This window comes from Myotis davidii, unplaced genomic scaffold (assembly GCF_000327345.1).
Source record: "Myotis davidii unplaced genomic scaffold, ASM32734v1 scaffold2027, whole genome shotgun sequence".
NCBI lineage: Eukaryota > Metazoa > Chordata > Mammalia > Chiroptera > Vespertilionidae > Myotis > Myotis davidii.
The window spans coordinates 607047-618549 of NW_006297890.1; the positions used below are offsets into that span (position 1 = coordinate 607047).

Sequence of the window (11503 nt, forward strand, 5' to 3'; positions counted from 1 at the left end):
ATCTTACTTCTATCATTGACAGTCCCTCTAGGTTGTGGGCTGCTTGCCTGTGTTCCTGAGAAGCATCTATGGTACCAGTCTATAGAGTGTGTTTTCTTTAGTGAATTATCGGTATGTTTACCGGTAATAAACTTGCACTGTTTTATGTATATGTTTGATTACATACAGCCTTGTGACAGTTTTCCTGCATGTCATAAGCATTTGAATATAAATTAAAATGTTAAAATCAAATCTGATATTGTTTTACCTTTTATTTGGTGTGTGGAAGGTGTGCGGAAGAGGGGGTAGTCTTATACGGCGAGTATATAACAAACTCTGTATTTTGAGTGGAAATGTTAGGGGGTCGTCTTATACGCCCAGTCGTCTTATACGCCGGCAAATACGGTAACAATAATCCAAGTTCTTCTTTGAAGGAAAAAGAAATGACTCAGAAACTAGCAGCAGCAGTGGTTTAAAATCTCCTCCCTTCTCTTTATTTTTTGGTAGAAGACTTATCTATTTCAGAATTTTCAAGTTCTAGAAATTGCTGTTCTGATTGTCTTTTAAATATGAGGATAATGTTAGCATGACAAAGTAGTAGTTTAAGGATCTTGAAGTAAAGTGGGTGTAAATGTAACATCATGGACTTGGGTCTGGCTTAGTTTTGAATTTGGGCTTAAAACTCACTGGTTCTGTGATCCTGGATAGATTAATCACTTCATTTCTCGTTTCTGTAAAATAGGGACAAATAACACTCCTACCTTGCAGAATATTGGTGAGAAGTGTATGATACTGAGCTACAGCAAAATCTCAATAAGTATTTGTTGGACCCTGTTAACATCACAAATTATATTCTGAAGTAATCATTTGTTCTCTGTTTTAAATTCTCTGTATTTAGCTGCTTCTTTATGTCATGAGGGAAGTAAAGGAAGATTAGTTCTTGAGAGTTTATAAATTCAAATTTGAAGGACATTTTTTTTCTTTGAGTTGTTTTTGGCTTAAAATTGCATTATGTACATTGCTTATATGTTAATTGCTTTCTGTGGCATTTTATAGCATTTATTACCGGCTTGTTAAACAATATTGGCACGCATGTTGACCCGATTCTACTGATTCACCGTATCAAGGAAGGAATGGAGATTCCCAATTTGAGAGATTCCTTGGTTAAAATTCTGCAAGACTACAATTTACAAGTAAGTATTCTTTTGTAGACAAATAAGTATACTGAGTGAGTTGACTGACTGAAGGATAAACATTTATAGGGTTTACTCAAATAATTCAATTTGATAGTTACAGTCTGTTTTGAACAGTTTACTTGGAAAATTGTTCAGATAGAGAAACTAGAAATATCACCCTTTGCCGAAACTGGTTTGGCTCAGTGGATAGAGCGTCGGCCTGCGGACTGAAAGGTCCCAGGTTCGATGCCGGTCAAGGGCATGTACCTGGGTTGCGGGCACATCCCCAGTAGGAGATGTGCAAGAGGCAGCTGATCGATGTTTCTCTCTCATCAATGTTTCTAACTCTCTATCTCTCTCCCCTCCTCTCTGTAAAAAATCAATAAAATATATTTTTTAAAAAAGAAAAGAAATATCACCCTTTATGGAAGCCATCTGATATTTAACCACCCCCAAGTTTCCTCTTATTGATGAACAGGTATTCTTACATTTGTGTGGTGAATACAGCATGGCACTGGGGAGGGAGTAGTTACCATGACCGTTAGATCAGACCACCCAAACCTTTTTTGAGTAGAATGAATATTATGTCCACTTGGGAGAATAAAAAAATATTTTTCAAAGACTTTGATAATTTCTTTGAAGCCACCTAGCAACCTATTGCCTGAAACATGTTAAATACAGGATTCTATTTAACCTTTTGTCTGTTTTCTAGACTAGTAACAATTTTATTATCTATAATAATTTAGAATTTGTTGTTTATTTTCATATAAAAATTTATATGCTAATTTCATAGCATCCTAATCTTTTCTTTAAAAGGACTCTATGATAATTAATATTTTTTAGAATGCTGGTAGCTTCCATAGAACTTAAAACTATTTAAAGCATATTTCTTTAACAATAAAGACTACACTTTGCCTACTTATTTTAAACTGAGTTTTTGTTATAATATGGTTGAAATTGCTTTCCTGGACACGTAGAGAATTTTTCAGGTAGAGCGGGAAGATAAGGTTGAGGTTGGGAGAAGAGAAGTGGTTATCTGGATAAATAAAGAGAGAAGGGGTTCATGATGAGGATTTGTGGGGCCTGTAGTCACTATGAAGGGTGCAAGTGGGGTGCCTGCTGAATTCAGGTGGTGGCCTCAGTCAGAAAAGAGGCAGGGTGAGCCCTGCCAGTGTGGCTCAGTGGGATGGGTGTCATACTGGGCACAAAAAGGTTGCTGGTTCGATGATTCCCAGTCAGGGCACATGCTCAGGTTTCAGGCTCAGTCCCCGGTAGGGGATGTGCAGGAGGCAGCCGATCGATGTTCTGTTCTTTCTCTCTTCCTCTCTCTCTAAAAATCAATAAAAATATTTAAAAGAAAAAAAGAGGCATGGTGAGAAGGAGAAAACATTGAGGAAGATTGATGTGGGAAATGTAAAGAAGTGACAGAGCTGGAGGGACAAGAGCCAGGGAGTGGGATATTGTTACATTAAGTTTCCAAAGGAGTCATTGTGAACATGTTCAAAAAGTGGGGTGAAGGTAGAGGTCATTGGAGTGGAATTAGTGAAGAAAATGTGAGAGCACACTGAGAAGGGGGAGCAGGGGGCTGTCAGCCAAGTTCCATCATTTTTAGTGATCGGGGAGGGTACTCTTGCAGCTACAGGTGACTACGAGAAGAGGTTTAAAAGGAGAAGAGGTTTCTTGAAGGTGGGATATGAGAAAACAAGGAGCCTCACTCAGGAGGGCTTGTGGGAAATCGGGGTCCTGGGAGAAAAATGGATTAAGACAAAGGGGTAGAGGGCCTGTTCTGCAAAAAAACTCCAAGATATACAGGTATTTATTTATTTGGAGGTTTGCAGATGACCCAATAGTACAAGGTATGCTAGTAACAAATTGATTGTACAAGCTACAACTGGTTGTCTTGAAAATGATGAAGACAAAGGATAAAGGTAATGTTAAATAAAACTTTTAGAAAAACTTAGAATTATGGAGGGAAATGTAAAATTAAGAAAACAAGTGGTAGAGAAGGATGTGGAAAGCAGTTGGCCCATTGATTTGAATAACCTTGAAAAAATGATGGAAAGTCCTATAAGGAAAATTAATGCCTGAAAGATGTTATTATACTTGGTAAACAATGCCCACAAATGTTTTTTGAGATGGGAACTGATGCCATTATGAAGTTGAGGAAAGAAAAGATTAGACAGTGGTTTACTTGGCTTGGTGAAACTCTAATATGAGATATAGATTACAAAGCAGAGATTAATAATGATGTTGTCGTATTGACCAAGTGGAGACATTTTCTAGATGACACAGTAAAGGAGTTCCAAACTGATTTTAATTTCTGAAAGTAATATCAGAGGCTACCCTACACAGAGAATAAAATAGGAAACTAAGATAAAACAGGAGGAAATAGGCAAGAAAGATTTTGCTGAGCAGGGAATGACTTGATCTTTGAAAGGCCAGTAGGCATCCTTTGGAAAACAAAGACTACCTTTGGGGGAGAGAGATGATGGGTCCTTAAAACTTCTTCTCAGCTTAACTTATGTAGCCTATAAATACTCTGAAAAATGTCACAAAATGTATTTGCAAATTCTGTAAAGTCTGAGAAGATATGGGGAAACAGCCAACAAAACCATAAAAAAAGAAAGTCCCTGTAGACCTAATTAAATTTTTAACATCTAAAGTCAATAAGAAATAAAAGTTCATTTGACCAAATGTCAAGGTCAATGATAAAGACTAAGATTTTAAGAATTCAAGTATAATAGATTTAAAAGATAGTAAAAATAGATGTAATCTATGTTGATAGGTATTTGCTTTGCTTAACATGTTCAACAGTATATAAACTAGAAATTAATTTTTCTAAACCAGAGAAGCTTTAGCTTTTTGGATACATGATAGACTAAATTGAATACTCCTTTATTGTTAAAAAAAGAATGTTAACTAGGATATTAAAAGATAATTTATTTCCATTTCATAGCTGATCCCAACAGATATGAACAGGTGCCAGGAAACACTGAGAGCAAACCCAAAGTAGAAAGGGGATGTTGCTATGGCAGCCCTCTGGAGTAGCAGACACAGCTTCTAGATTATGGGCTTCTTATACCTATGCTAGTGACCCAGTGCACGGATTCGTGCACAGTGAAAGGAAATTAATTAGAAGGTGGCTGGCAGGGCGGGACTTGGCGAGAAGGGCCAGACACACCCTGGAGTCAACCTCCCGTGGTCCCTCCCCAGCTCCAATCATGCACTGGTGGGGTCCCTCGGCCTCGCCTGTGCCCTCTCGCAATCCAGGACCCCTCAGGGGATAGTTATATATAAAAAGTAAAAGGCTAAGATTGTCCAAGAAGAATAAGGAAAGTAGATTTATCAGATATCAAAGCTTAATATGTGGAAATGTAAAATGGTATAACCACTACTTGACAGTTACTTAAAAAATTAAACATCTACTCCATGACATAGCAATTTCACTACCAACTGTTTAAAGATAAAAAGCAGGTCCACAAAAGATCTGTGCAAGAATGTTCTTTGTAGCTTTATCCTTAATAAAGTCTAGACTGCCAGGCCTCCCCTTATCCTGTATTATTCATGCAACAGACTTAACATATCCACCTAGCTCTTTCTGAAACATTTTACCAAATATACAGTAATTGACACTTTTCCCTAAAATTTTATTTGGGTATTCGAGGCTAAGGAGCTTTATATTATTTGCTTATAAATTTTCTTAAAGTTTACTTCATGAGTATTTCTTAGCTATCTTTCTTACTGTATTTGTTATTTTTTCTGCTTTAATGTCAAAGTTTTAATGTCTTTTTTAAAAATGAATCAGAAAAATTCAACCAGTGCCTCAGTTAATGTAGAAATAGTGTTACCATTGGTTATTTCCTGCTCACCGATCCTGGAAATGGCGGGTGTAAAACTTTAATCTGGACATCAGGTTTGTTTTCTTGAATATTAGCCTTCATGTAATTAGGGGAAAGCCCTCTGGCTGCATTCACCCAACGCCAGGGCTCTGTGGGGTTTGAGAGGAGCACCTGGTATTGCAGACGACTGGGGATGGAGGACCAAGTCGGTCACTCCCTCCTTCCCTTCCCTGGTGGCCTGAAAACAAGAAAGCAAAACGCTGTGACACGGAGCTGGACCGCAGTGAGGCGGCAATGTCATCATCACGTGGGTTTCCACAGCAGCGCATGGAACGTGCATAGAAGCACATTGGGAAGCCACAGGCACTGCACCAGACTCTGTCCTTCCGGCCTTGAGTGTCTCCCTCTTTGAAAAGCAATAAGTTCTTGTAAAAGTGTCATCTGGCTTGAAAACATTTCACACAGCCTCTCTTAATTCTAATAAAATACCTAAGAAAACTCAGAGAAGGGCGGAAATTCACACTGTCCAGCAGAATGGGTTTGAAAGGTGAGGCAGGTTGCCTCTTACCTGCTAAAAAGCAGGTGGGCAGTTCTGTCTTCCCAGCTCTGAAACAAAGTCACTACCAATCAAAACGGGCATTTGACCTCTGCTACCTGCATCCTCACTTCGGAGGCTGCTGAAGGCTTAACTCTGTAATTCCCCAGGCAGAGAGAGGGGAAATAAGGTAGCCTGTGACTAACAGGAAAAAATGCATAAGCAAAGAGGACAGCACTGGGAAGAAGGGAAGAAAGTGAGTCTTGTGACAGAATATGTAATATCTGTGGTTGGTTTTCAGTTGCCAGCCTTTTCAGAATCACCAAATTTGAGGATTAATATAATCAATTACTCTTACACATCACATTAATTGCTAAATGGTTTGCACCCTGAAGGGGGTTTAAGGACAGAGATCACATCTGTTTAATTTATTGCTCCATTTCTTCTGCCTAATAGATAGTAGAGACTCAGTACAGTGAAATATTTGTGCAGTAAGGAGATGGGTTTATGAAATAAATTATTTTGGAATAGCAGGTTTTCCATCCTGGGCAAAGACCAGGGGCTTGGAATGACCAAGTCACGCAGGGGCCAAACTCTGCCAGAGAGAGTCCGTATTGGGAACACCTATAAGACAACAGCAGGGGCAGTTAGTTAATAGAGGGCCTTCTGCGCCAGACTTTGGCTTGGTATTTGCCTTCACGAGCACTACAGGCACCGTAGGTTCATAAGAAAAATTGCCGTCACGACTGAGTGGAGGCTGGAAAGGTGGGTCTGGCAGTGGCCTAGAGGGAAGAGGGCACTGAGAGCAGGAGCCAGTGGGCGCCTCTTTGAAGTATTTTAAAGAAACCGATTTTCTGAATCCCCGGTAAGAGCCCTCTCCCCCAACTGTAGAGTCTTTTTAAGATGCCATTTCTTTCATAATGTGCGCCTTAGATTCTGCTTCGTGAAGGCTGCAAGAAGATTCTCGTGGCGGACTCTCTGTCTTTACTGAAGAAAATGCATCGAACTCAAATGAAAGGCATTCTGGTCGATGGTGGGTAAAATGAAGTGATCATGGTGGAACTGGATGCCTCCCTTGGGGAAGAGACAGAGCAGGAAACATTGTGTAACCCCACGTGTGTGTGCTTCCTTGCAGAGGAGAACATCTGTGAATCGTGCCTGTCCCCTATTCTTCCATCAGGTGAGATTTTTAGGAGGGGAAAAGAAATCCCCAAATATGTGTTCATAATGAGTAGAATTTTTATAAAATTATATAGCTTTCAGGATAATCAAGTTTAGAGAAGATTTTCAGCCCACAACTCTACTCATTTGCATGCTGATGGTGCCATTCTCAAATTGTGGAGTAAACTGGCCTCGCCTGACAGGCTTGTAAAACCACCATGCTGGTCTTACCCACCGAGGTTCTGATGCAGTAATTCCAGGGTATAACATAAGAATTTGCATTTCTAACAAGCTCCCAGGTGATGTTGATGCTACTGGTTCAGGAGCCATACTTTGAGATGCACTGCTCTAGACTAAAAGAAAATAAAATGAAGACTTACCATCAGGTGTTTAAGCTCCAAGGTTGAAGAACCATGTGTGTATGTGGGACATTTTCTTATAGGTAGCTTTCCCTTTCCTTTAAATTGTTTTTCTTCTGACCCATTCTATACTACAAAGCTACAATAATCAAAAAAGTGTGGCATTGGCATAAGGACAGATATATAGATCAGTGGAATAAAATAGAGATCCCAGAAATAAACTCTTGCTTATATGGTCAATTAGTCTGTGACAAAGAAAGCAAAAATATACAATGGGGTAAAGACAGTCTCTTGAATAAGTGATGGTGGGGGAAACTAACAAGCAAAACAATGAAATTGGACCATATATAAAAATAAACTCCATATGGATTAAAGGCTTAAAAGTGCTGATACCATAAAACTCCTAGAAGAAAACATAGGTAGCAAATTCCTTAACATCACTCTTAGCAATATCTTGTGGGATGTGTCTCCTCCAGCAAGAGCAACAAAAGAAAATATTAACAAATGGGACTATAGCAAACTGAATATTTTTGCACAGTGAAGGAAACTCCAACAAAATTAAAAGACAGCCTACTGAATTGGAGAAGATATTCGCAAATGATACATCCAATAAAGGGTTCATATCTAAAATATATAAGGAACTCATACAACTTAACACTAAGAAAACCAAACAATCTGATTAAAAATGGGCAGAGGTCCTGGCCAGTGTGGCTCAGTTGGTTGAGCATCTTTCCATGCACCAAAAGGTCACTGGTTCAATTCCTGGTCAGGCCACATGCCCACCTTGCAGGTTCGATCCCCATTCAGGGTGCATACAAGAGGTAACTGATCAGTGTTTCTCTCATATTGATATTTCTCTCTCCTCCCTTTGTCTCTATCTAAAATATCAATAAAAACATTTTTTAGCCCTGACCGGTTTGGCTCTGGATAGAGCGTCGGCCTGCGGACTGAAGGGTCCCAGGTTCGATTCCAGTACAAACATTTTTTAAATGGGCAAGAGACCTGAATAGACATTTCTCCCAAGAAGACATACAGATGGCCAACAGAAATAGGAAAAGATACTGAAAATCACTAATTATCAGGGAGATGTAAATTAAAACCACAATGGGATATCATCTCACATATGTCAGGATGGCTATCTTTAAATAATCAACAAATAACAAGTGTTGGCGAAGATGTGGAGAAAAGGGAACCCTTGTGCACTTTGGGGATTATAAATTGGTGCAGCCACTATGGAAAAAGAGTGGAGATTCCTCAAAAACATTAGAAATAGAGCTGCCAAATGACCCAGCAATTCCACTTCTCTGTATTGATCTGAAAAAAACAACAACAAAAAAAACATTAATTCAAAAAGATATATGCACCCCTATGTTCATTGCAGCATTATTGACAATAGCCAAGATATGGAAGCTACATGTCCATCAATAGATGAATAGATAATAGATGTATATATAATGCAATATGACTCAGCCATAAAAAGGAATGAAATCTTTCCATTTGTTACAACATGGATAATTAGAGGGTATTATGCTAAATGAAGTAAATCAGAAAGAAAGAAAAATGCCATATGATTTCACTTATATGTGGAGTCTTAAAAAACTCACACACACAAACAGATGAATGAACAAAACAGACAGATCTATACATATACAGAGAGAAAAAGCTGATGGTTGCCAAAGGGAAGGGGGATTGTAGGGTAGAGCAAAAAGAAAAAGACTGGTTTTAAAGCCTCTGACCTGCTTGTTGCATTGAGTCCTTCTCCTTTCCTGTCCTCTACCTCCAGATGCAGCCAAGCCCTTCAGTATGGTGGTCTTCCATTGCCGGCATATGTTCCACAAGGAGTGCCTGCCTGTGCCCAGCATGGTGAGTGGGCAGCGAGGCCACCATCAGCTAAAAAGAAATGGATGCAGTCAGAGGGACGTGCTCAACATTCGAGCCTGTCATTTTATGGCTCTGTGCGTTCTCAAAGTTACAATATAGTTTTATATCACATAAGAAAAATTAATTCATCTAATTCTCAAATGTAAAAATGTTTAGAATACTATACTGAACATTATAAAATCATTCATTTAAATGAATTTGTTCAGGTAAAACTGATGACTGTTGAGCTATAGAGCTATGGACACGTGAGATACAGTGAGAACCATTTTATGTCTTGTACAACTTTCTCAACCTGATTTCAGTACCATGACTCTGCTTTTTTTAGTGTCAAGTCATATTCCTCTGTCAGATTACATTTGTTTTGCTGTTCTAGATGGAATCCTATGTGAACCAGCAATAATATACAGGAAAAGGGAGTGGCATTTCATAGTGTCCCGCTGCCCCTGACTGATTCTCCCATAATACTTCTGAATATGAAAGTAGAAAGATAAGATATATATATATTTTTTTTTTTTTAATCTGTGTTTTTCATTACATTTTAGACCTCTCCAGCGCAGTTCTGCAACATCTGCAGTGCTAAGCACCGGGGACCAGGAAGTGCCATTTTGGAGATGAAAAAATAGCTATGTTCTGTTTGTCAGTCTCTTTCTCACCGCTCTTTTGAAGATGATTTTTTCAACAACAGAAGCATTTGTTGATACCAGTGCTGTTAAGAGTTTTGTACATGTTTATGCTATGCTCAAAAAAACTTTCATCTTCTCACTTGTCTACTAGAGTTTTCTCTTTGCATTTGCAGTTGATAAAGATGTTAGGTTTTTCCCCCCCATCCATGCCTTGAAATATTTGGGTCCATGGTTAATATTTCATCGTTTATTTGTTTAGCTCACTCTTTGTTTAGGAATGGAAACTAAAGTGTGGGCGTTGGAAATGAAGTTTTAGGTCCTAGTAAAACTGCCTCCAGCTGTCTGAGCATCGCCAGTGCGGCTGTCCAGCCAGCTCCTGCCACATTGGGCCTCGTTCTGCATGCTCTGCAATTCTTTCGTTCTGGATCTGGCTTTTTTTTATGTCATCCATTGTGGTTATTTTCTTAGTAGGTATTTAATGAAATGTTATGCAAATTGTCACTTATCCAGTGATGTCTGGATGACACGAGCAGGTGACATCAGGCAATGTCATATTGACTGATCACATGTTCTGTGTGTCCCAATAACTAGCAGAGTCTGGCCCTGGCAGGCACTGAGCATCTGTTAATTGAATAAATGTCAGCTCGGCCCATGTGAAAGCCTCACCTTTATTGGGTTGAACAGCTTCGGTCAAGAATTCTGGCACCCTCAGAATGAATGGAAGAGAATTTGAGCACCTTAGAGTGACGGGCTATGGTTAGGTTTGTGACAGGGAGGAAAGCATGATACTGTAGAATCTGAAGGATTCCCAGGAGAAATGGGACTGATGCCTGGGGATGGGCTCAATGATGATTTTATTATCTGGAGCCTCCTCTGCCCTCATCAAACAGAAAAAGCATAAGAAAGAGGGAGAGAACTCAACCGTGTGTTTTCTGTTTATTGGCTTCATCCATTTTGGAATGTATTGACATTCTCTACTGGGTATGAAAATGTGAAAAGCATATACGCACTGCCCCCACTCGCATAGTCCATGAACAGGAATAAATGCAGCTCTCCGCTTCTGTCTTTTGGGGAGAGGGCAGGATTCTAATGAGTACTGAGCACATACCAACCCTGAAACTGGTACAGTCATTCCCCTGAGCAGCATCTCACTTCATTCTCATGGTGCCCCAAGAAGAATATATCGTATCCCTCAGTTCACTGATGAAGAGACCAAAATGTAGAGATGTTATCACAGTGGCAGAGTGACTGCCTAACTCAGAACACAGGGGTCTGCTTTAAGAAATCACAGGGCCAGGTTCAGAGGAAATGCACAGTACATCTCATTGCATGGGAGTTAAACAGAATATTCTTTATTAGACAGCAGACTTTCCAGTAGGCTTAAGTATTTAGAACTGGAAGGTTCTTAATTGTTAGTGAATGTAACCCTCAGTCCTCTCATATTTCCTTATTCTGAGAGAGAAACATCAATGATGAGAGAGAATCATTGATTGGCTGCCTCCTGCATGCCCCCTACTGAGGATCAAGCCCGAAATCCGGGCATGTGCCCTGACCGGGAATCAAACTGTGGCCTCCTGGTTCATAGGTTGACGCTCAACCACTGAGCAACACTGGCCGGGCTGGCTTACTATTTTAGTGTCACTACAAGCTCCTTTCTCCAATCCCTCTCCACCTCCCCCTTCCTAGGTAAGATCTGTTTGTCTCTCCCATCAGACCATTTTGTAGCTTTCTTTTATTTTTTTCCAGATTAGCCAACATTTCCTTTTTTTCTTGTTATTTTAATTTACTTGTTGTCATTGTTGTTGTTGTTAATCCTCACCAGAGGATATTCTTTCCGTTGATTTTTAGAGAGAGAAACATCAATGTGAGTGAGACACACTGGTTGGCTCCTGCACACACCCCTACCAGCCGGGGATCAAACCTGCAACTCAGGTACATGTGACTCTTCAGT

The 11503-nt window shown here is 39.6% G+C and overlaps 1 protein-coding gene across 1 annotated transcript in view; it reads left to right on the forward strand.

Annotated features, from left to right (window-relative positions):
- VPS41 (VPS41 HOPS complex subunit) overlaps positions 1 to 10206 on the forward strand; it is a 128032-nt gene extending 117826 nt beyond the window's left edge. Inside the window, exons 25-29 of the mRNA XM_015570467.1 lie at positions 1036 to 1172; positions 6462 to 6561; positions 6664 to 6708; positions 8832 to 8911; positions 9472 to 10206. Of these exons, the coding sequence (XP_015425953.1) occupies positions 1036 to 1172; positions 6462 to 6561; positions 6664 to 6708; positions 8832 to 8911; positions 9472 to 9552 (443 nt within the window). The 3' untranslated portion in view covers positions 9553 to 10206. The remainder of the gene's footprint in view (positions 1 to 1035; positions 1173 to 6461; positions 6562 to 6663; positions 6709 to 8831; positions 8912 to 9471) is intronic.
- The last annotated feature ends 1297 nt before the right edge of the window (positions 10207 to 11503 follow it).